Source organism: Diabrotica undecimpunctata, chromosome 9, assembly GCF_040954645.1.
Source record: "Diabrotica undecimpunctata isolate CICGRU chromosome 9, icDiaUnde3, whole genome shotgun sequence".
Taxonomy (NCBI): Eukaryota; Metazoa; Arthropoda; class Insecta; order Coleoptera; family Chrysomelidae; genus Diabrotica; species Diabrotica undecimpunctata.
In genome coordinates, this window is record NC_092811.1 from 70402770 (window position 1) to 70423887 (window position 21118).

General features: G+C 31.8%; 2 protein-coding genes across 2 annotated transcripts; both read left to right on the forward strand.

Annotated features, from left to right (window-relative positions):
* The first annotated feature begins 4399 nt into the window (after positions 1–4399).
* LOC140451111 (KRAB-A domain-containing protein 2-like) lies at positions 4400–5581 on the forward strand. The gene has a single exon (XM_072544840.1). It carries the CDS (start codon positions 4400–4402, stop codon positions 5579–5581), a length of 1182 nt encoding a protein of 393 aa, XP_072400941.1.
* Positions 5582–5711: 130 nt separating this feature from the next.
* On the forward strand, positions 5712–6122 carry LOC140451112 (uncharacterized). The gene has a single exon (XM_072544841.1). The coding sequence runs from the start codon at positions 5712–5714 to the stop codon at positions 6120–6122; it is 411 nt and encodes a 136-aa protein (XP_072400942.1).
* The last annotated feature ends 14996 nt before the right edge of the window (positions 6123–21118 follow it).

Below are 21118 nucleotides of genomic sequence, written 5' to 3' on the forward strand. Positions count from 1 at the left end.
TGGTTTTTATCAAAACCAACAACATTTAACGCGGAGTCAAACCCGGAATACCATTGATATAACATACAGCTCCCGCGGAAATATCAAAACTAACATATATATATATATATATATATATATATATATATATATATATATATATATATATATACAGTGCTAGTCAAAAGTCCGTTCCCCTCCTCGTATCTTTTGAACGGTTTTACTTATAATAGTGAAATTTGGAGGGAGGTAATAAACAGACGTAAGCTTCTTAACTAGTCATAATAAGTGACGTAATAGTGACAGATGACGTTATAGCGCCACTGTGACAGATAATTTTAAATAGCACCTTATGGCAAGTGATACCTTGTTTGAAAGGTATTGAAAATACCTATTCAACCATACTAATTTTATTTAAGTTTAAGCTCAATTTGATGAATAAATTAAATAAATACTAAAATTGTAGTTTCGCATTTAATTAATAAATTTTAAAACCTCCACCACTGGTTACTTGTCAAAAAGTTGACATTTTTCAATTCTCTAATTGTTTGTACGTCAACATCAACTTTTTTGACAATTAACTAAAGGCGAACATTAGAATATTTATTAATTAAATGCGAAACTACAATTATTTTAATATACCTATTTAATCATTTTAATTTTGTTTGGGTTTAAGATGATTTTGACGAATAAATAAAGAAAATAAAAATTAAAATTCTGGTTTGACATATAATTAATAAAAATTATAACGTCTGCCTTTGGTTATTTGTCAAAAAATTTGACGTTTGTCAATTCTCTAGTTGTTTTTAGTTTGCAAAAGCGTTTATAGCTCAACATTTAGTTTCTCTTTCTACTTAGTTTAGTCAATTCTCTAGTTACTTTTAGTTTGCAAATGCGTTTATACCTGAATATTTAGTTTCTGTTTCTGCCTAGTTTTGTCAATTCAAGTTTAGTCAAGTTGTTTTTAGTTAGTTGTTCTTAGTTAATATTTAGTTTAAATATTTTTTAACGAGACGTTTAAATTTTTACAAAGGCAGAATGGTACGTACTGTAGCCCACAAAGTAGCAGCTGTGTTAATTATTGGTGAATGTTAAAATAATTTCCATGCAGCGGAACGTCTTTTTAATGAGAGGTACCCCGATTGCCCTACATCGAGAGCTTATTTGAGGAAGCTTCTTCGGAAGTTTAAACAGGTAGTGTTCAAGATGCTAAACGATCTGGTCAACCAACAATTAGTGACGACAAAAAAATTAACATAATTTCAGAAATGGTAGTGAACCCTACTTCTTCTACAGCCCAAGTTGCATCTATCTATGGAATCAGTCAAAAGACAGTACACCGAGTGTTGGCTGAAAACAAATTTCATCCATACAAATTAAAAATTGTGCACCAACTTTCAGATGATGACCCCGACCGAAGACTAGAATTCTGTGAAAATATGTCCAATAAAATTAACCAACAGCCCAATTACATAAAAACAATTTGTTTTAGTAACGAAAGTACTTTTTCTCTCAATGGAAATGTTAACACACACAATGTGAAGTATTGGAGTGACACAAATCCTCACGTCTTTCGTGAAACATATACTCAATTTCCAAAAAAAATAAATGTTTGGGCAGGTATTTTGGAAAACCACATAGTTGGGCCTGTTTTCTCAATACTAACTTAACCGGTAAAGTATATCTGGAGATGTTACAAAATGCAATTGAACCATTAATACTTGAAATTCTGGAGAATAATCCGGATGAATCAGAGAAATCATCAACACCCAACAATAGAGCCAGAAACATCGGCCACCAATTCACGGTTGATAATTCTACCTTTAAAGTGGTGGACAAATTCACATACTTAGGCTCCCTGATCACCAAGGAGAACGTCATGACGGAAGAAATCAAGCGAAGAATAATCCTAGCAAACAAATGCTATTTTGGACTGAGTAGATATATGAGAAGCAGAAACTTAAGCCAAAAAACAAAAATAACCATATACAAAACCCTTATACAACCAGTGTTCACATATGGGTCGGAGACATGGACCATTTCCAAGGCAGATGAAAATCTCCTGCTTATATTTGAACGAATGATCCTGAGAAGAATATTTGGTGGCATCTGTGAAAATGGTGTTTGGAGAAGGAGGTACAACTACGAGATATATCACAGATATAAACATATATTTGGTGGTAAAGACGTAGTATCCTTTATAAAAATAGGAAGACTAAGATGGGCAGGACATCTGGCAAGATCACAGCAGAACAACCCTCCTAGAAGAATCCTTATGTCACAACCTGTGGGAAGTAGAAAAAGGGGTAGATCAAAACTCAGATGGAGGGATGGTGTAGATGAGGATGGTAGACAAATAGGCGCAGCAAACTGGCAACAGTTAGCAATGGATAGAACTGACTGGCGTAATAGACTTGGGAAGGTCGAGGCTCTTTTATAGGGCTGTAGCACCAATGATGAATCCGGATGAATTCGGCTTGGAAATAACGTTTCAACAAGATGGTGCTCCTGCACACCATTATGGTGCAGTAAGACGTTACCTAGATGAGGAATATCGTGGTAGATGGATTGGACGACGAGGTACGATAGAATGGTCAGCTCGGTTACCAGATCTCACACCATTAGATTTTTTTCTGTGGGGATACTTGAAATCTAAAGTTTATGCTACAGCAACCGACAATATTAACATTTTGAAACAACGAACTGTTGAAGAATGTAGGGCAATTTCCCCCAACACATTTGAACGAGTACGGCAAGAGTTTAGAAATAGGATGCATTACTGTCAGGAAGTAGATGGAGCACATTTTGAACACTTACTAAATTTACATAATTTCAGAAATGGTAGTAGTACTTCTTCTACAGCCCAAGTTGCATCTATCTATAGAATCACTCAAAAGACAGTACACCGAGTGTTGGCTGAAAACAAATTTCATTCATACAAATTAAAAATTGTGCATCAACTTTCAGATGATGACCCCGACCAAACACTAAAATTCTGTGAAAATATGTCCAATAAAATTAACCAACAGCCCGATTACATAAAAACAATTTGTTTTAGTGACGAAAGTACTTTTTCTCTCAATGGAAATTGTGAGGTATTAAAGTTACACAAATCCTCACGTCTTTCTTGAAACTCATACTCAATTTCCAAAAAAAAAATTGATTTTTGTGCAGGTATTTTGGGAAATCACATAGTTGGGCCTGTTTTCCTCAATACTAACTTAACCGGTGTAGTGTATGTGAAGATGTTACAAAATGCAATTAAACCGTTAATATTTGAAATTCTGGAGGATAATCCAGATGGATTAGGCAACTTGGAAATAACGTTTCAACGTGCAACGTGCAGTAACACGTTACCTAGATGAGAAATATTGTGGTAGATGGATTGAACGACGAGGTATGATAGAATGGGCCAGCTGGGTCACCGGACCTTACACCATTAGATTTTTTTCTGTGGGGATACTTGAAATCTAAAGTTTACGGTACAGCACCCGACAATATTGACATTTTGAAACAACGAATTGTGGAAGAATGTAGACCAACACATTTGAACGAGTACGGCAAGAGTTTAGAAATAGGATGCATTACTGTCAGGAAGTAGATGGAGCACATTTTGAACACTTACTATAAGAACTGGTTGTTAAATATTTATTAATTAAATGAGAAGCCACAATTTTAGTATTTATTTAATTTATTCATCAAAATGAGCTTAAACTCAAACAAAATTATTATGACTGAATAGGTATTTTCAATACCTTTCAATTGAGGTATCACTTGCCATAAGGTCCCATTTAAAATTATCTGTCACAGTGGTGCTGTAACGTCATCTGTCACTATTACGTCATCTGTTATGACTGGTTGAGAAGCCTACGTCTGTTTATTACCTCCCTTCAAATTTCACTATTATAACAATAACCGTTCAAAAGATACGAGGGGGGGAACGGACTTTTGACTAGCACTGTATATATATATATATATATATATATATATATATATATATATATATATATATATATATATATATATATATATATATATATATGTTACGAGCAATGTCCGAAATTGGACAATCCTAGCATTGTACGGAAAATATTGTCCACTTCTAGCATTGCACCCCTTTACTGTACAGTCTCCGAAATAGACATGAATATCGGACTTTGTATAAAAGAATTGCTGTACAATGTTCGAATTTCAATAAGTAGCGATGCGTCAAAATTTGGGAGAATATGACAGATATCGATTCATATCGATTTTTACGATTATTCCCCATTTGTTTTTTGTTTTTAAAGTTAGAGGCAAACAGAAAAAATCGTCACTGTGAGGCGTGAAGTTATAAATCCATAATTAAATTAATCACGGTTTCTGATTTCTGGATGGTAGGATTAAATTATTCTTGGAATAATCTACCAATCAGTTTAAAATGGTCCAGGAAGATATTTTTAATTTTAAAGTAAACGAGCTAGGTGGTACTATAAATAGTTTTCGAATTAAGACAGAAACAGATTATAATACCCTTATTAGTGAAGTTATGGAAGCAAAAAATAGAGAAACCAAAACTTCATCAGACTATAGACGAATTAAGAGGTATGATGTTTTAAAAGTAGGAGATACATATAGGTTGATTGTTCCCATGTGCAAAACAGACATTAATATTAAGTATTTTGTATGCAATTCTAAATTGTATGGTATAATAAACAGTGCTCACATACAGACAGGTCATGGTGGCATTCATAAATTAGAGTACAATTTAAAACAAAAATATGCCAATATAACCAGGGATGTCATAAAAATCTTTCTTGAAAATTGTGAGGTGTGTATAAAGAAGAAAACACTTCCAAAGAAAGGTGTTGTAGTAAAGCCTATGGTGTTCAAGGAAGTTAATGAGCGAGGACAGGTTGATCTCATAGACTTTCAAACATGCCCAAGTGGGGAAAATAAATTTATATTAAATTATCAGGATCACCTGAGTAAATTTGTTAGTCTACGCCCTCTCAAAACAAAAACTGCAGTAGAGGTGGCTACACATTTAGTAAATATATTTTGTATTTTTGGAGCACCTTCTGTCCTCCAGAGCGATAATGGGCGTGAGTTTGTAAATAGTATTATAGAGAAATTAAAGATGATGTGGCCACAATTAAGAATAGTTCATGGCAAGCCTCGACATTCCCAAAGTCAGGGAAGTGTAGAGAGAGCCAATAGGGATGTGCAAGAAATGATTGTTGCATGGATGGAAAATAATAAAACAAACAAGTGGGATGAGGGTTTATGTTTTTGCCAATTTCAAAAGAACAATAGTTTCCATCTTGGAATCAAGCAAAGTCCCTTTGAGGTGATGTTTGGTAGAAAACCCAAGTTAGGACTTGAGTCTGGTAACCTACCAGTAGCTCTTAGTGTCAGTATGGAGGAAGAATTAGAGCAGGTCATTAGTTCAATGAATGTTGTGAAAAGTGGTGAGAAAACACTTTCTGAAGCTATATTAAACGAAAATGAGGTCCAAGTAGAAAGTGCCATTGTTGAAGACTCATCGCCAGATATAGAATTTATTGACTTGTGTCCCATGCCTGATTTATTAGAAAAAATTAGAAAGCCAAGAAGATCCTGAGTCTACATCTACACCTGAATCTCAGCCAACTGTTGAAGTAGATGAATGTAACCAAATTTCTGCCATAAAAAGTAGTATTTCAAAAAACAAACATCTGGCAGTTATTGCTTTAGAAAAGCAAGCAAAAAAGATGAAAGCCAATACAGAAAAAAAATTTCCACCTATTGATGGAGGCTCTTCAGTTATTGTACCAGTGCCTTCTTTAGAGAGGGGGAAAGGGGACCAGAGAAATATCCTAGGTGTTGTCTTAGACAATACTGATGGATTTTACAAAGTAGGAACTTCAAGTGGTATCCTGCCACAATTATTTGCAAGGAACCAAATTGCTCCTTGCAAGGCAATGTTTATGTCTAATACTGATGTTCCAAATACAGAATTGGCATTAAGAACTATAGTTAAGAAACAATCAAGGTTTGGTGGTCAAGGATTTATCAAATGCAATTGTAAAAAGAAATGTGTAGATGGAAAATGTCATTGCCGCAAAAATGGACTTATATGTAACTCAAAGTGTCATTATTCACTTGATTGTTTAAATAAATAAAATAAAAGTTAAAGTTCTTTTTTATTTATATTTTATAATAAATTAATAGGATAATGGCATATATTAGTATTCAATTTTACTAAAGTTATTTTTTACTTTTATAGTGTTATGTATGTATGCTCCATAACCAATTTGTTGTCAGTTTTTGAACCACTATTAAAGTGGAACAAGAAGTTTTGTTAAAGGTTACAATTTTGCTATGTCTTTAGTTAATTTATTTCATAGTACATATTTTTATTTCACTTTTGCATTGAAAATTTAAAACCTTTTATGAATTTCTCAGATTTCATTATTTCCTTTATATTGAATAATTTTATTCAATACTAGTGGAGCATTTATGTGGTAACTTGTGCATTACTTTCACTGATTTCCTAATTTTTACTGAATTTTTATATAACATTTGTCAGCATCCATCACTATCCTATTTCCTTGGTGCAAACTTTACACCATCCTAAAAATATGCATTGATTTATCTCACAATAGTTTTTCTTTTCGAATAACATATTTTATAACATGTTATTGAATGTCAGATATTGAATATATAAATTTAATCTGCATATTTTAATTTTTTCTTAACTTTATATAATAATAAGATACTAACACAAGAAAATAATATAAAGCAGTGGTGGAAATGATATTTTGAAAACTTATTAAATGTAGTGTCTGATACAGCAGCAGTAGTACAATTAGATACTGTCATTGCAATGGTACTTGACATTAGAAGGTAAGAAGTTAAACAGACCATAAAAACAGTTAAGAAAGGAAATCAGAAATAACTAGATAATATCCTTAGATACCCTCTAAGGCATTAGATGAAAGTGAAATACATTAGCTCATAGGATTGTTCAAAAAAATTATGAAAACAGGACAAATACCAAATTAGTGGAGAAACAGCAAATTAAAGCCAGTTTACAAAAATAAAGAATTTATATAAGGTTGAATGCTCGAATAAATGAACTTTGATAAAATGAAAGGCAGATATCGAGCACACTTTTCTTAATTTAATCTTGCCCAAGTACTTTCGCTATCTAAAGCATCATCAGGGGCATTTTGTCAATTTTGAGCTATCCAACAAGTGCAGAATGTAATAAACATAAAACTGTACAAACACTACACTAAACAAGGACAAACAGTTTAAAATTACTTATTTAAAAATTGGTTAAAGCTACATTCTTGTGGCAACAGGAGAGAGAATGAGAGAATTCTCTCTCCTGTTGCCGACAAGAATGTAGCTTTAACCAATTTTTAAATAATTTTAAACTGTTTGTCCTTGTTTAGTGTAGTGTTTGTACAGTTTTATGTTTAATGTTATGTTTATTACATTCTGCACTTGTTGGCTAGCTCAAAATTGGCAAAATGCCCCTGATGATGCTTTAGATAGCGAAAGTACTTGGGCAAGATTAAATTAAGAAATGTGTGCTCGATATCTGCCTTTCATTTTATCTAAGTAAAAATAAAGAAGACATTTAAAAATGTATAAACGAAGTATAGGATAATAACATTAATCATGTCAATGTGAAAATTTGGGAACAAGTCATTAATATACATATACAGGGTGTTGCAGGGATAAGAAACCAAGAGCTACTACATAATTAAAATAAAAACATTTCAAATTTTATTGGAATCTGGATATATAAGTCTAGTCTAGTAACCCATAATTTCAATGGTAACTTATTAACTACACAGCAGACTTTTTGTTTTATTATTTATGAAATAACTGTTAGAAATTATTTTAAACTATTTATTTGTTAAATATCTGTAATAACAAAAAAATATAAAATTTCACCAAATTAACCAATAAAATGTTCAAAATGACCTCTATACAATGATATAATCTATGTTCAAAGCCTCTTTATACATTTGCACATACTTCAGGTATCTACATTGGACATTATTTTGCAATGCTGCAAGATCTGCAGAAAAGTTGTATATACTTTTGATTTAAGGTATCCTGTCAAAAAGAAGTTCAACGGCAAAATATCCAGTGATCTGGTCAGCCAATCTATTGGAACACTTGCTAATCCAACACCCTGTTTACTGTCACTCCAATGATGACAAATACATAGCTTAACTTCAACATTACAACATAAAGGTTGGAAAAACACATAATTGATATGGGTTGTTACTTATAATTTCACTAAATTGTTCACAAAATTGGAGATAAATATCAGGATTATCTTTGTTTAATCAATGAAGTAATCTGATTTTATAAAAGTGAACTGCAGCGGATTTTACAATTCGATAAACACTAGATGCTGATTCATGAGATGTCCCATAGACTGTTAATTATTGTCCAGTTGTACATAACCAAATATCTCCACTTTAACTGCTTCATTTGACATTCGCATTGTGTTTTCTATTTTTAATGTCACCTGTTTACTCTATACATTTTTTCTTTCCCTCATTCTCTCTCTTGAATCTTTGAAATGTTTCACTACCATTTTGATACCATTATCACTTATTGTAGAACACAATTTCTTCATCATATTTTTTAATCGTTAATGATTTTTAACAAAACCGTTAATTTCCCTTCACTACTGAAGTCCAGGAAGAGATTTCTCTGAGATTGGGTTCTACCATTACCATCATGGAATAATTAATAATGTTGGCGAGTTGGCCTAAAAGTTCGGGATACGAAAACCGTTTTCTGTAGTTGGAATATTATTATTTATATTTTAGTTGCACACAGCATTTTGGCGTTGCCGATTCGAAAAAGAACAACTTTAAATATATATAAATAGAAAATATAAACATATTTTGCATAATATTAACCAAAATGTTCGATTTTTGATTTAGTGTGTCGGCTGTCAATAATAATCGATTCGAATCGATGAGCATTTCGATTGTCATTTTTAATTTTGACCATTTCGGACATTGTACAGTTTGGAGGTACAATGCTAGAAGTGGACAATAATTTCCGAACAATGTTAGGATTGTCCAATTTCGGGCATTGCTCTTAACATATATATATATATATATATATATATATATATATATATATATATATATATATATATATATATATATATATATATTTATATTCCTAATTTGACATGAGAAATTAAAAGACCATATTCATATGTAGAATTCAATTTAAAATAAAAATTTTCATATTTCTCAACCACGAGCATATAAATTTTGAACACCCTGTATAAGACAAATTTTGTAAAAATAGTTATAACTAGTTTTTAAGCAAGTGATTATCGAAGTTGTGTACTAACCACAAGAACAATGCATTTCAAATAAGCGATTAGGGAGCTGGAGGAAGAAAGTGTTTTTCAAACGGTTTATCCAAACCAAGAACAATGGGTAATTTTACTTAATAGAAGAATAGGTTACTTAGTTTTTCAAGAAATGCGGATATTGGATACATTATAGATAGTTACAATATACCTGTGTATTACAATTTGTAAGGATAGATTAAAATATGAATAGTATAGAAAATAGAATTAAAATATTTGGAATATTATTTTTTTTTTTGGAAATCCATTATGGCATGTTTAAGAAGGAGAAAATAGTTTTGTGGAAAATATGTCATGACTAAAATTTGTTTTGATTGGTTATAAAATTAACTCAGGAGGGGGAATGATGAAATGGAAGGATGAAATGAATAAGTAAGGAAGGCAGTCTGTTTGGTTGGATCGAAGGGGAGAGTCCAGTTTGTGAGTGTAGTGAACAGAAAAAAATGGCGGGTTGGTTTTGTCAAAAGTGACAAGTAGGATATCGTTTTAAAAAGAGGAATTATGCCAAGTGGAGAAAAGATATAACTTCTTGAGTATAAAGTATCCAGTAATTTTAAGTTTTTCAAAAGGTTGGAATACTGCATCAGGAGAAAGTCGGAACGAGTACCGTACGAGGCAGAGCAAGGGAAATGAGAACGAGATTGCAGAGCAGCAGGGATATTTTTGGAAAACGTGGACAAGTTTCTTTAGATCGCAACATCAGAAAATAAGGAGAGGTGTTTGTATGAAGACATTGGCTAATCATCAGCGAAGGTCAGTTTAATTTTGTTATGACATGAATGTATGATTTGCGTATTAAATACCACACTGCATATTGAACTACACATTTCATTATTATAAAATCATTAACCTCAGGAAAATTTGTTATTTAGACAACAGATTACAGTTTCTTTTTGTAAGAGAACATTGATAAAATAAAATTTTAATATCAAACAAAATTTGGAGACAAAAGAAAATAAGATTCCTAGTTTCGTAATTGTCATATAAAAATAAAGATAGATAAATAATAAACTTTACAATATTAAACATTGATTGCAGTTTGATAAAATAAATGACTTTTATAATTTAGAATTGAAATTCCTGTGTATATTATTTTATTCATTTTTTTTTATCCTTATTAAGAAGCCACTGAGAAATATTTTGAAGCCACGAAAGAAAGTAAGTGTTGATAGTGTGATTTAGCCCTGAGATATACAATTTATTTAGGTTTGATTTTTTTTTATTAATTGCCGGAGAACGGCAACGCTTTATACATTTGCACATACTTCAGGTATCTACATTGGACATTATTTTGCAATGCTGCAAGATCTGCAGAAAAGTTGTATATACTTTTGATTTAAGGTATCCTGTCAAAAAGAAGTTCAACGGCAAAATATCCAGTGATCTGGTCAGCCAATCTATTGGAACACTTGCTAATCCAACACCCTGTTTACTGTCACTCCAATGATGACAAATACATAGCTTAACTTCAACATTACAACATAAAGGTTGGAAAAACACATAATTGATATGGGTTGTTACTTATAATTTCACTAAATTGTTCACAAAATTGGAGATAAATATCAGGATTATCTTTGTTTAATCAATGAAGTAATCTGATTTTATAAAAGTGAACTGCAGCGGATTTTACAATTCGATAAACACTAGATGCTGATTCATGAGATGTCCCATAGACTGTTAATTATTGTCCAGTTGTACATAACCAAATATCTCCCCTTTAACTGCTTCATTTGACATTCGCATTGTGTTTTCTATTTTTAATGTCACCTGTTTACTCTATACATTTTTTCTTTCCCTCATTCTCTCTCTTGAATCTTTGAAATGTTTCACTACCATTTTGATACCATTATCACTTATTGTAGAACACAATTTCTTCATCATATTTTTTAATCGTTAATGATTTTTAACAAAACCGTTAATTTCCCTTCACTACTGAAGTCCAGGAAGAGATTTCTCTGAGATTGGGTTCTACCATTACCATCATGGAATAATTAATAATGTTGGCGAGTTGGCCTAAAAGTTCGGGATGCGAAAACCGTTTTCTGTAGTTGGAATATTATTATTTATATTTTAGTTGCACACAGCATTTTGGCGTTGCCGATTCGAAAAAGAACAACTTTAAATATATATAAATAGAAAATATAAACATATTTTGCATAATATTAACCAAAATGTTCGATTTTTGATTTAGTGTGTCGGCTGTCAATAATAATCGATTCGAATCGATGAGCATTTCGATTGTCATTTTTAATTTTGACCATTTCGGACATTGTACAGTTTGGAGGTACAATGCTAGAAGTGGACAATAATTTCCGAACAATGTTAGGATTGTCCAATTTCGGGCATTGCTCGTAACATATATATATATATATATATATATATATATATATATATATATATATATATATATATATATATATATATATATATATATATATATATATATATATATTCCTAATTTGACATGAGAAATTAAAAGACCATATTCATATGTAGAATTCAATTTAAAATAAAAATTTTCATATTTCTCAACCACGAGCATATAAATTTTGAACACCCTGTATAAGACAAATTTTGTAAAAATAGTTATAACTAGTTTTTAAGCAAGTGATTATCGAAGTTGTGTACTAACCACAAGAACAATGCATTTCAAATAAGCGATTAGGGAGCTGGAGGAAGAAAGTGTTTTTCAAACGGTTTATCCAAACCAAGAACAATGGGTAATTTTACTTAATAGAAGAATAGGTTACTTAGTTTTTCAAGAAATGCGGATATTGGATACATTATAGATAGTTACAATATACCTGTGTATTACAATTTGTAAGGATAGATTAAAATATGAATAGTATAGAAAATAGAATTAAAATATTTGGAATATTATTTTTTTTTTTGGAAATCCATTATGGCATGTTTAAGAAGGAGAAAATAGTTTTGTGGAAAATATGTCATGACTAAAATTTGTTTTGATTGGTTATAAAATTAACTCAGGAGGGGGAATGATAAAATGGAAGGATGAAATGAATAAGTAAGGAAGGCAGTCTGTTTGGTTGGATCGAAGGGGAGAGTCCAGTTTGTGAGTGTAGTGAACAGAAAAAAATGGCGGGTTGGTTTTGTCAAAAGTGACAAGTAGGATATCGTTTTAAAAAGAGGAATTATGCCAAGTGGAGAAAAGATATAACTTCTTGAGTATAAAGTATCCAGTAATTTTAAGTTTTTCAAAAGGTTGGAATACTGCATCAGGAGAAAGTCGGAACGAGTACCGTACGAGGCAGAGCAAGGGAAATGAGAACGAGATTGCAGAGCAGCAGGGATATTTTTGGAAAACGTGGACAAGTTTCTTTAGATCGCAACATCAGAAAATAAGGAGAGGTGTTTGTATGAAGACATTGGCTAATCATCAGCGAAGGTCAGTTTAATTTTGTTATGACATGAATGTATGATTTGCGTATTAAATACCACACTGCATATTGAACTACACATTTCATTATTATAAAATCATTAACCTCAGGAAAATTTGTTATTTAGACAACAGATTACAGTTTCTTTTTGTAAGAGAACATTGATAAAATAAAATTTTAATATCAAACAAAATTTGGAGACAAAAGAAAATAAGATTCCTAGTTTCGTAATTGTCATATAAAAATAAAGATAGATAAATAATAAACTTTACAATATTAAACATTGATTGCAGTTTGATAAAATAAATGACTTTTATAATTTAGAATTGAAATTCCTGTGTATATTATTTTATTCATTTTTTTTTATCCTTATTAAGAAGCCACTGAGAAATATTTTGAAGCCACGAAAGAAAGTAAGTGTTGATAGTGTGATTTAGCCCTGAGATATACAATTTATTTAGGTTTGATTTTTTTTTATTAATTGCCGGAGAACGGCAACGCTGCGGTCAAGCGTATGAAGTGCAATTGGCTTGCTCCTGCATTAAACCCGAAAATCGAGAGGTGCAGAGTGAAATAATTGTGTCAAAGCAGCAATAAGTGTGTGTAAAGTTACAACGCGTATCGCAGTGGGAATAAACCGACAGTAAGTGGCTAATTATTAACAATATTAAGCAAAATCAGTTGTTCCGATACGAACAATTTCTGTTGTTTAATTTAGCGATAAGAGCAAAGGAACTAATTCGACCTCGGGATTCTGACCGGTAGAAAAGCGGTGTTGCCGTAATGCAAAAATAGTGAAGAATTTAAAGAGATCAGAATTATACAATTTATTGTGAAGAAAACTAACTGTAGATTAATAGAAGACCGATCGATAAAAGCAAGACTTACGACGGGTTGACCGGGGTCTACTTTTTACGCGATTGGGTAGTTGAACTGAGCCACTATCACTAGCACAATTAGAAAGCAATGAGTAGTGAAGACGAGTACACCACGGATGAGGGCAAAAGAAGGAAAAGCTCACAAACATTTGGTTTTGGAAAGTGCTCAAAAACTAAAAGATCTCCAGACATGAAAGAGAAAAAAGAAGATAACTCAGGAAAAATAATGGATATGATCCAAGGCTTGCAACGATTTATAGAAGCAGAAATGAAGGAAATAAAACAAGAACAAAAAAAATGTCTAACAGAAATTCAAGAGCTGAAAAAGGAAAATACGCAAATCAGGAAAGAAAATCAAGAGATCAAGAAAGATCTTATACAAGCAATGGACAGAATTGAAAGACTTGAGAACGAGAAAAGAAGAAATAATGTAGTAATTCAGGGACTACCAATAGAAACAAATAACGTAGAAACAGTGAAGAGCAATATGCAAAGATTTATAAGTACGCACCTGAACATTGAGATTGAAATAGAAAGAGCAATTAAAATAGGAGAAAAGACCTGTTTATTAGAACTAAAAGATAGTAACCAGAAATACACACTTATGAACAATAAAGCCAAACTAAGAAATATTAGAGAACACAAAGTATATATAAATGATGATATGAGCGAACAGCAGAGAATTATTCAAAAAGAAATTAGAGCTAAAGCTAAGGAAGAAAAGAGTAAAGGGAATACAGTCCAAATGGGGTTTCAAAAACTTATTATAAATGGAGAAGTATGGACGTGGAACAGGGAGATGAAGGCTCTCAACAAATCCACGAAGAAATAGCAGACCATCAGCCAAATAGAACTGATCAACATGGAATAACAAGCAAGGCGAGAATAAGGTTTAACGATATAATTGAATTAAACAAAAAAGAAAACTGTAACAAAGAAAATTTAATACAAGATCAAAGTGCAAATAGACTACAAACGTACATAAAAATGGCTACTTGGAACGTCAGAAGCCTCAATGGAAAAGAGAAAGAATTAATAGACGAATTTGACAAAGCCCAATTAGATTTTTTGGCAATCACGGAAACTAAGAAGAAAGGTCAAGGAATGGTTGAATTGGATAAAGAACATGTATTTTTGTACAGTGGAGTCAGTACCGATAGTAGAGCGGCAGAAGGTGTAGGATGCCTAATGAGAGCAAGCTATATGTCATATGTTAAAAATTGGAAATTTATATCACAAAGAAATTTAAAGATAGGGATAACACTAGATAATTCAGAAATAACAACTAAATTAGTCACATATGGCCCTAATGATGACGAACCATTGAAAGTTAAAGAAGAATATTGGGAAGAGCTCAATGATGCTATAGAAAATGTGAAAGGTAGAATAGTCATTCTAGGCGATATGAATAGCAGAGTTGGTAAAAGAGACGATGATAACATAGATATTTTGGGCATGCAGGGGGAAGATACAAGAAACGATAATGGAAGAAGGATGATAGACTTTTGCATGGAGAATAATTTGATTATCACCAACACATTTTTTGAACACAAGGATATACACAAGGTCACGAGAGAAGTCAGGAGCAGAAATGAAAAATCAATTCTAGATTATGTTCTCATTAATAGAGAATTTAGGAAAGAAGTCACAGATGTCAGAGTTAAAAGAGGACCGGAAATCTATAGTGACCACTATATGGTAATGGCAAAGATAAGACTACCTCAAAAAACCCCTAAAACCACTAAACAAAGAACGAAAAATAATAAAGTGAACGAGAATATTAAAAACTATAAACTAAATGACCAAAAAATCGCGGCCATGTTCAAAAGTAAAATAGAAGAAAAACTAGCCAAATTAACGAATGCACATAGTACTGAGAACTTACAGGAAACTTGGAAACAATTTAAAGAAACCATCGTGACAACAGCAAAAGAAACGTGTGGAATAAACCATGTAAACAGAAATAAGAAGCAAACACGATGGTGGGACGATGAATTAAAAGCCCAAATAAAATATAAAAAACAGAAATGGAAAATATACTTAAACAAGAAAACAGAAAATAGTTACGAAGAATATAAACGACAAAGAAAGGTGGTGAAAGAAATGGTACTGAAGAAGAAGAAGAAAGCCTGGGATGAGTTTGGAATGAAGATGGAGGCAGATAGTCGTGGTAACCAAAAATTGTTTTACAAGGCACTAAAGACGCTAAGAAAAGGTAAAGAAACAACGATGAAACAGGTGAAACGTAAAGACGGCACACTGATTATCAGTCCAAATGAGATTATGGAAAGATGGAGACAATACTTCAGCGAACTCCTAACACCAAGACAACCGAAAGAGGAAACTGTAATGATAGAAGTAGAAGGAGAACATGGACAAGAAAATGATATTCAAATAGAAGAAGTCAAAGAAGCAATTAATAATACAAAGAGAGGTAAATCAGCTGGTCATGACAAAATCACTGCTGAAATGTTATAGACAATGGGACCGAAAGGAGTTGAATTTTTAACCAAAATTATGAACATGGCTTGGAACCGATGTACAGTCCCCGAAGATTGGAGAATTGGCATAATACTACCAATCTTTAAGAAAGGAGACCCAAGTTCTTGTGAAAATTATAGAGGAATTAATCTACTCAGTATCGTCTCCAAAATATATGAAAGCATCCTAGAAAAGAAATTAAGACACATCGTTGAACCACATCTGGATGAAGTACAAAGTGGGTTTAGGAAGGGACACAGTACGCAAGACCATATATTTACGTTGAAACAAATAATTGAGAAAGCTAGAATAAAGAACACAGAAATATATATGGCATTTCTAGATATTGAGAAAGCATTTGACAGAGTGTCCCAGGAAGCAGTTTGGAAAAGTCTGCAAAATAGAAATATTGACCATCAACTAACAGGTGCTATCAAAAGTCTGTATCAAAATAACAAGAGTTATGTGCGTAAGGATAACTTGGAATCAGAGATGTTTGCAATAAACGAGGGTCTAAGACAAGGAGGTGTTATGAGCCCCATACTGTTCATATTGATTATTGACGACATAATTAAGGAAACAAAAGCAAGTATACACAAAGTACATATCGGATATAGTAAACTACGACCGGTTGGTATAGCTGAGTGTGCATTCGCAGATGATCTCATGTTATGCGCTTCCAACGAGAGAGATCTCCAGAAAAATATAGATAGATGGAATAATGAGCTGGCAATTAGAAACATGAAGATTAATGTTAAGAAAACCAAGGTGATGTTAATAGCGAAAACGAACCGAAATGTTAACATAGAAATTAACCAACAACTCATAGAACAAGTAGATGCATTCAAATACCTAGGGGTTACAATAGACAGAGAAGGTACCATGCAGAATGAAATTACAGAAAGAATAAGTAGTGCTTCAAAAGTGTACCATAATCTTAGTAGAGCATTCATAGGTAAACCTGAAATCAGCAGAAGAACCAAAATGACAGTTTATAAGACAGTATTCCGACCAATCTTGATATATGGAAGCGAGAGCTGGGTTTTAACAAAGCAATTAAAAAGCAAGATACAAGCCATTGATATGAAATATCTAAGACGAGTCAAAGGAATAACACGACGAGACAAAATAAGAAATGAAGATGTTAGAGAAGAACTGGGCATAGAATCTGTACTACACGCTATTGAAACACAACAAATAAAATGGTTTGGTCATCTGTGCCGAATGAGCGACAACCGACCCGTTAAGCAAGTCTGGAAGGCTAAAGTGAAAAAGTTTAAAACCAGAGGCAGACCACGGAAAACCTGGGATGACGAAGTAGGGCAGATTTTGAAAAGTAGGGGAATGGAATGGTCAGAAGCTCAAAATAAGGCAAAAAACAAGCAAGAATGGATAAAATTCGTGCACAGAATAGAATAGGAAAAATCATTGGATTTGAGATGTAATGTAATGCATATCTGTAACATGTATTTGTATTTACCTCACACCTTAGGGTAGAGAGGTGTTCGATTATATATATATATATATATATATATATATATATATATATATATATATATATATATATATATATATATATATATATATATATATATATATATATATATATATATATATATATATATATTCCTAATTTGACATGAGAAATTAAAAGACCATATTCATATGTAGAATTCAATTTAAAATAAAAATTTTCATATTTCTCAACCACAAGCATATAAATTTTGAACACCCTGTATAAGACAAATTTTGTAAAAATAGTTATAACTAGTTTTTAAGCAAGTGATTATCGAAGTTGTGTACTAACCACAAGAACAATGCATTTCAAATAAGCGATTAGGGAGCTGGAGGAAGAAAGTGTTTTTCAAACGGTTTATCCAAACCAAGAACAATGGGTAATTTTACTTAATAGAAGAATAGGTTACTTAGTTTTTCAAGAAATGCGGATATTGGATACATTATAGATAGTTACAATATACCTGTGTATTACAATTTGTAAGGATAGGTTAAAATATGAATAGTATAGAAAATAGAATTAAAATATTTGGAATATTATTTTTTTTTTTGGAAATCCATTATGGCATGTTTAAGAAGGAGAAAATAGTTTTGTGGAAAATATGTCATGACTAAAATTTGTTTTGATTGGTTATAAAATTAACTCAGGAGGGGGAATGATGAAATGGAAGGATGAAATGAATAAGTAAGGAAGGCAGTCTGTTTGGTTGGATCGAAGGGGAGAGTCCAGTTTGTGAGTGTAGTGAACAGAAAAAAATGGCGGGTTGGTTTTGTCAAAAGTGACAAGTAGGATATCGTTTTAAAAAGAGGAATTATGCCAAGTGGAGAAAAGATATAACTTCTTGAGTATAAAGTATCCAGTAATTTTAAGTTTTTCAAAAGGTTGGAATACTGCATCAGGAGAAAGTCGGAACGAGTACCGTACGAGGCAGAGCAAGGGAAATGAGAACGAGATTGCAGAGCAGCAGGGATATTTTTGGAAAACGTGGACAAGTTTCTTTAGATCGCAACATCAGAAAATAAGGAGAGGTGTTTGTATGAAGACATTGGCTAATCATCAGCGAAGGTCAGTTTAATTTTGTTATGACATGAATGTATGATTTGCGTATTAAATACCACACTGCATATTGAACTACACATTTCATTATTATAAAATCATTAACCTCAGGAAAATTTGTTATTTAGACAACAGATTACAGTTTCTTTTTGTAAGAGAACATTGATAAAATAAAATTTTAATATCAAACAAAATTTGGAGACAAAAGAAAATAAGATTCCTAGTTTCGTAATTGTCATATAAAAATAAAGATAGATAAATAATAAACTTTACAATATTAAACATTGATTGCAGTTTGATAAAATAAATGACTTTTATAATTTAGAATTGAAATTCCTGTGTATATTATTTTATTCATTTTTTTTTATCCTTATTAAGAAGCCACTGAGAAATATTTTGAAGCCACGAAAGAAAGTAAGTGTTGATAGTGTGATTTAGCCCTGAGATATACAATTTATTTAGGTTTGATTTTTTTTATTAATTAGATAATAACTTGATTAATTAATAAAAGCAGATTACATCCACAATCATTAATAGAGTTCAAAATAGAGCACAATAATATATATCTATATATATATATATATATATATATATATATATATATATATATATATATATATATATATATATATGAGGCGTTCAGCGCCAAAGTGACTTAAGCGACAAAAGTATTAAATTGTCTTTTCTATTCTATCGGCTTCTGTGAGAGTTAAATTATGATACCAAAGTGGTATAAACGACAATTTAAAGCGGGAATATTATAAGTTTAATTGAAAGTTTATTCTGGCAACATTGCCAAAACGTGATCATTTGATGCCAGAGTGACTTAAGCGCCAAACTCTATGTGACTATTGCTTTACAACAGTACCACTGTTTGTAGTGATTTATTAATTCGTTTGTTGTGTTTTATTAGTAAAATGTCAAGTTTTAAGAGTAGGACTGATAAAATCTTAAATATATGTTCTTCAATGTGTAGTTCAGTGATCACTTCTGGTAAGTTTATTTATTAAGCATTCTAATGTTATTTATTTTGTTAAGGTTTAACAGATAAAAAGAAATCTTTGATAATCATACTTTATCAAAATAACTTTGAAGTACATGTTTTATAATCACATCCAATTTATTATTAATATTTAAAACGAGCCATTACAGCCAAATATACCACTTATTTTTACTCATAGATACACTTGTTTAAATCTAAAACGTCCAAAAAATATACAAGCTTATAGTAATTTGTATTATTAATCATTCGTAATGCTCTAACAAAATATCCGTTGTGAATTTTTGGATAAAAATAGAATAAACCACCAAATTGGCACTTAAGCTACTTTCGCATTTTAAAATTTATTTTGTAGTGGTGCATAACACACACTTTGGTAGTTAAGCTTCTGTGGCAATGTCTTCTATGCTCAGTTTAATTTGTAGAAACAAGTTTAATAAGATTTATTTTTAGGTGGTTCTGATCATGGACCCTAAAGTTGATAACCAAAAAGAAAATATAAAAAATTTAAACAAAATTGATGATTTTGAAACCATAAAAACAGATGTTTGTAACGATGGTAATGATATTTGTCGATATACGGAATTAAATAGTTTATCTGGAAGTAGTGTAATTGAAGAAGCAGTATCTCACGATATTTTATTAATAGACCAGTCAAATAAAAGTTTATATGGCAGTTTTTAGTTCCAATATCGGTATTTTAAACAATGAATATTTTCAGTATAATGGTATTGACTTAAATATTCAAGATAATAGTTTCAGTGATGTATTATTTTCTCCTGTAGAGTTACCAAGTAATATTTCTGATATATGCATTGACCAAAATACTAAGGAAGATATTTGGACCAACCCAATGCAGCGATAGTTTGTGGAGAATTAAAATGAACCACGAGCTGGATGAACTAATGCAGAGCGCAGATATTGTCAGATTTGTAAAATCACAAAAACTTAACTGGCTTGGTCACCTAGAAAGAATGCCAGATAATCGAGCTGTAAAAGTAGTCCAGAGATGGAAGTCCCAAGGAAACAGAACAAGAGGAAGGCCCCGTAAAAGATGGATAGACGACGTAGAGAGGGATCTTAAAACCATGAACATCAGGCAGTGGCGAAGGAAAGTATCCGACAGGGCAGAATGGAAGAACATTGTTAAGCAGGCCAAGACTCACAAAGGGTTGTAGCGCCATTAGAAGAAGAAGATATGCATTGAACTTAATATAGATAAGCAAGATTTAGATCGAAGGCTCATTGATGAAAATAATGATGCAAATAAAGATATAAGCTTCATACCTAAAGATGGCAACTAGTACAATGGCCACGAAATACAAGCCTGCTTCAACATTGGAGGAAAGCATCACTAACGAAAATATTAGAGCAGTTTTACAAGATCAAACTAATAGTCAACAAGGTATACCAGTAGTATTCGAT

What these genes read in the sequence shown, in the direction of transcription:
- LOC140451112 (XM_072544841.1), top strand. Translation starts at nt 5,712, where the DNA reads ATGAAAGCCAATACAGAAAAAAAATTTCCACCTATTGATGGAGGCTCT.
- LOC140451111 (XM_072544840.1), top strand. Translation starts at nt 4,400, where the DNA reads ATGGTCCAGGAAGATATTTTTAATTTTAAAGTAAACGAGCTAGGTGGT.